Below are 5,577 nucleotides of genomic sequence, written 5' to 3'. Positions count from 1 at the left end.
AAGATCTATACAAACTTATCATAATGACTATGTCCTTGAGTATAAAATTATATAATAACTAAAATATTCACCCCATGCATAATATGAAATTATTAGAGTGGTATATTTTATCCTACACATGCATAAAATTCAAAATGATTTGTAAATTGAACTAGAGTACGTATGAATAAAATTCAAAATGATTTGCAATTTGAAAAACAATAAAAATAAATAAGAATGATTTCCAAATTGATCTAGAGCACACATTTTTCTTGATACTAATAGCAATAATATGGAGCTTTCATATATACATCTATCATTATAATAATAATAACAACAGCAAGCCTTTATCCACATGTGGGGTCGGCAACATAAATCATTTTTCTCCATTGTGTTCTAAGTGTCAAATTCTTATAACCGGTTCATCAGAAGGCCGATGTTTTATGTGACTATACCATCTAAGGTGACTCTTTTTAATATTAACTATCATCAGAGAGTCTAAACTTTTCATGTATATATATATATTGTTCTCATTCTATCCCTAAAAATAAAGCTAGTCATCCGCCTGATCATCTTCATCTCTCCAACACTTAAATTAATTGTATGATTCTCTTTTAATGGCCAACATTTTATGCCATAAAAAGTACAAGTCTCACAATCATCTTATCCCTTAAGTTTGAGGGGTATATTTTTATCACAAAATAAAATGGCGAAACAATTATCAAGATACAACGGAATTGCAGGCGAGATGACAGATGGCTATACCACGACGAGGCAACGAACTGCGGCATACAACTTTTCCATAATTAGGCGACGAACAACGGGAACGAATTGAACCACAGAAGACGACTCATGCAAATGAGACCAGCGAACGGGAGGAAGGGAGAAATTACGGGCAAACGACTGCAAACAACTGGAAATAGGGCTTCCTCAGGCGGCAAATTTTCCACCGGAAATGTTTCTTGCAGCTATTCCGCTATAAATGTTTCCAACGGCTATTCCGCAGGAAATAAGTCATCGAGTTCAAGTAAGCCGACATATATTCTGCCGTAACATTTCGATCCAACACAATTTTTGCAGGCAAATTTTGTCGGCTTGAAATAACTATCGGCTTGCCAGGAAGATAGGCCGTTGGAAAATTATTGGCGGTATATCCGCCATAAAAGTCGCTGGAATTTTTTTTGGCGAAAATATCGCCGATTTATCCGCCATATTTTCGCTGGACTTATATATGCCGGAAATGCAGCCGAAAATAACAGTTTTGCCTATCATGTGTCATCGCTCAATCTAATCTCTTAGACGGAGAACAACAATCAAACCACAAACGCTCACAAGAAGACAACTCTCTTGTCTCAAAGCTCTTTTAACTTCAACTATAAAATCCATCATACGCGATTCATGTCTATTACATTATGACAACACCTTATCTAATTATGTAAAATGATATTATTTATAAGCAATGATATATGTTAGTATAATCATTTCAATTGGGTTATATCTCATTTCTTTCCTTTATTGAATTTTTCATATATAAACTTTTGTGTTCCTTCCATTTTTTTCTCAGTATATGTGTTAATTAGTCCTACGTTAAAAATTAAAATGTTAAACTCTTAGTCTCAGCTGCTATAAATATTATAAAACACATAAATTTATAAATATGCGTTTATTTAATTTGATGCATATTTTTAATTATATAGTTACCTCTCATAAGGACAGATAATATATTTACTTGAGTTCTTAAACAGTTTAGGCATCAATTAAGAGGCTTAATCTACATAAAAAAATCTTAGTATTATCTTGGAGACCAACTTAATTAATCATTGAATGAAATATTAATTTTCTATAATCTCTATTTTTCGTTATCTTCCTTTGTTGAATAGCCATAACCTATTATTAGAAGACAGATGATTACTCAAAATAACTACCCTTAATTACTATTAATTTTAGTTTGCATGTTTTGAAATTATCATAAAACAAACTAGCATCAAAACAAATCACCAACAACCAGCAAGCCAATCCTAAATTTAAATAATGAAATCCCAAAGCCTCATTGAAGTTTCTTTTGATATAATGATATCAATAGCATAGTTTTTTAGTCTGAAATTCCAAGCCAATTCCCATCATTGAAATTTTGAAAGACAACAGAAATGCTATAACTAAACAAGTATACAATAACAACCAGCTGCATGTAAAGTAAAAATATAATAATTTAGGTTTTATTTGGGACGGTTTTCTCACCGCTTCTTAAAGCAACTTTCTAGTACAACAAATAAAATTTTGATACTCAAAAGCTGCTTTAAGAAGCAATAAAAAAACCGTACCAAACGAATCCTTAAACTCTGAAGAATTCATTCATCAAACATAGAACCTGAGCCATCTGAGGCCTCTCCTCAGGGCTTTCAGTTGTGCACATCATCCCAATCTTTATCAAACACATCAGCTCCTCTTCACCTGCACCATCCTCTATCTCCTTACAAGTCACCACTTTCAAAATCACCATTCCAAAACTATACACATCTGATTCCTGGGTAGCTTTTGCTTTGCCTGTCAAGAGCTCTGGTGCTCTGTAGTTATGCCAATTTGAAGAATTAGCACCATCTGCTTTGTTATATAAAACAGTTGAAGAGGAAGAATTTGGTTGGTGAAGGGTATTGGTTAGGGACATTAAGCCCCACTCAGATATTCTTCCATTGCCATCAAAATCTATGAGGACATTTGATGGCTTGATGTTTCCATGGACTATAGGAGATCTTGAAGTGTAAGTGTGGAGGAAATGGAGTCCTCGAGCAGCTCCCTTCAATATCTGGATTGTTTTACTCCAGTTTAAGACCCCATTAAGTGGCCTTCTTTCATCTGCCAAACAATAGATGGGAATTATGGTATGAACATCATCTTTTTGTTTGTTTGTTTTCTTATTTTTAGGGAATGGAAGGAAGTAATGATTCATGATCTATCTATAATTTAAGGCTTCATTTTAGGACTGCTTTTTTCTTGCTTTCTTTTCTAATACAAAAATTTAGTGAATTTGAAATTTTTGTATTAAAAAATCGTTTTAAAAAGCAGTACGAAAGCTGTCCCAAATGAAGCCTAAGTCACATTTGCAATCTAAAAAATAACCAAAACGGTCTCCTTGTTATTTAATGAGTCAATCAACATAATTATGTTTGGCAGACTTTAAGAACAAAGTTATAAAGAATAGATGCTTTAATACATCATAAATAATCAAAGGTTTATTTTGACAGTTCTCTTTGTATTTTACTCTAACATGAAAGATATCACAAAAAGAAAAAAAAAAAGCGCACTTCTATGCACATTTATAGGTTGTTTGTTTCCAAGGAAGTGAAAAGCAATTCAAACTTAAAATAAATGTGATTTATTTGTTGCATTGACTTTCTGTAATTTTAAGAAGAAAATAGCCAAAAATAATAATTTATGATAAAGCAAATGCAATTTTCACTTCAAATCATACAGTGAAAAAATGACTTCACCAATAATACTTAGTGGCCATTTTTCAGCTAGTCAAGCAGGTTTAATGGTGGAATCAAAAAAGGATTAGGGTTGATTCTCATCTCTTTATTTTTTATTATTTTCTAAAACAGTTTTTTAGTACAAAATTTTTTTAAAAATAACATAAAAACTATAGCAAAAAAATTGTCTCAGAGAAGCCTAAATCCGAGAAGAATCATATTAATTATGTATGACATATAAAATTTTATCTTTACATTATTCTTATAATTAATTATATTATTTAAGATGTTTTTCCATCATATGTATTTGCATATAAGATTTTGAACAACAATGTGAATGGCTATCCCTCTAGTAGGGAGATACAAGGATAAGGCATGTTTATTATTAAACAAAAATTTAAAAATTATGATAAAAAATCATTCTATGTTGTTATTTTTAGGCTTCGTTTGGGACTAGTTTATTACTACTTCTTAAAACAGTTTTTTAGTAAAAAAAATAAATAATTGTACTAAAAAATTGCTTTAAACGGAGCCTTAATTTATCAAGAAAATACTTACTGCTTCCATGCAGAAGCGATTGCAAGCTTCCATTTGGCATATAATCATAAACCAGAAGCTTCTCCTCATTAGAATTATAATAAGCTCTAAGGCAAACAACATTCTCATGGATCAAACTTCCAATTTGTCTCATTTTTCTGTTGAAATGTCCCTTTCCATGAGCTCCAAACCTCACTGAACTAAGCCTCTTAACTGCTACGATCCTCCCATCATCAAGAAGGCCTTATAAGTGCTTCCACAAACTCCTTTACCAAGCACTTCAGCCGATGACTTCAAAAGACAGTCCAAACTAAGCCTTTCTCCTCCTTCAAATATAACTATTTCACACTCATCTTTCTTATCTGGAGGAAAATTATGAACAGTAGTCTGAAGCTGAAAAATAGATTTTTTCTTTCTGAACCATAAGTACATCAAAACAAGAAAGGCCAAAGTCACACAAATCAAAATTATATTTCCTATGCTTACTGCGAGGACTGTGGTGTCAGCAAGTTTTTCTCTATTGAGCATTTTTACAGCCTTCTTGCAACTTGGAAGAGGTGATCCACATAAAGCTAGATTGCTTCCAAATGATGATTTTGGGAACTTTGAAAGAGTTGGAGAGATTTCTCCGGTAAGGTGGTTCGCCGAGACGTTGAAGTCCATTGTGAGAGGCAAATGGAAGTCCTTAAGGTCACCAGAGAAGCCATTGTACTCTACTCTTAGAGAGAGCAAGGAGGGGAGATTTATACTTAGAGTTCCACTGAGTTGGTTGTGGGAGAGGAAGAGGCGCTTCAAATTTGGGTGTGTGAGGTTTGTCATAGGCGGCAATGAGCCACTGAGAGCATTTCTTCTGAGGCTGAGGACTTTGAGATTGTTTAGTTGAAGAAGCGGTGTGACGCTGCCAACTAGAGAGGCATTGTCAAGTCTGATACTCACTACTGTATTTTCTTTGCATTTGACACCGAGCCAGGAACCAGAGCATGGGTTTCTCCCTTCCCAGGTTTGAAGAAAAGGGTTGAAGAGATTAGAAGAGGACCTGAAGGATAGAAGGGTGTTGAGATCATGGTTGTCAGGAAATGGTTTTTCATGTGAAGGAGATGAGGTCTTGAAGAAGGAGAGGAGGAGGAGAAGGAGAAAAAGGAAGTGGAGGTGTCTGAATAGCTCCATTCAAGTTTCAGAACTTTCAGATTGGTGTAACTATGGAAGCTGGGGAAGGAACTATATATATATATCAGGAGACGTGAAACTCATTAAACTCTTATTTTACTTCTGATGTGAGATTTCTCAATAAACTCCTTAAATGAATATCACCAAACGACGTAAATCTGTCATGTAATTATGATCTTTGATGTATTTGTTCTTTTAGCTTCATTTTATTTTGCTCAAAATTTGTCACTGTGATAACAGTACAGAATATATAAAAGATTGGAAACGACGTTGAGAGGGTACCAAAAGAAACAAGAACCTTGGTGTTTGATCATGGAGATCGAGAGGAATCTGGTTCTTGTTAACAGCAAAATGTTGTGTGCTTGTAGACAAGGATGCTTTTGGTTGTCTCAAGGAATTCTTCTTTATTGGATAGAGAAAAATCAGC

The 5,577-nt window shown here is 33.7% G+C and overlaps 1 protein-coding gene across 1 annotated transcript; it reads right to left on the bottom strand.

The window, feature by feature from the left end:
• Positions 1-2,311: 2,311 nt before the first annotated feature.
• LOC110097436 (probable leucine-rich repeat receptor-like protein kinase At1g68400) lies at positions 2,312-5,187 on the bottom strand. Its single transcript, XM_028700308.1, has 4 exons — positions 4,470-5,187; positions 4,204-4,376; positions 4,005-4,090; positions 2,312-2,832 (listed from the first exon to the last, which is right to left on the bottom strand). The coding sequence occupies exons 1-4, from the start codon at positions 5,148-5,150 to the stop codon at positions 2,312-2,314; spliced, it is 1,461 nt and encodes a 486-aa protein (XP_028556141.1). The 5' UTR covers positions 5,151-5,187.
• Positions 5,188-5,577: the final 390 nt, after the last annotated feature.

Source organism: Dendrobium catenatum, unplaced genomic scaffold, assembly GCF_001605985.2.
Source record: "Dendrobium catenatum unplaced genomic scaffold, ASM160598v2 fragScaff_scaffold_1482, whole genome shotgun sequence".
Lineage (NCBI taxonomy): Eukaryota > Viridiplantae > Streptophyta > Magnoliopsida > Asparagales > Orchidaceae > Dendrobium > Dendrobium catenatum.
Note: the sequence above shows the minus strand (reverse complement) of the source record. Positions and strands in the feature narration are given on the sequence as shown.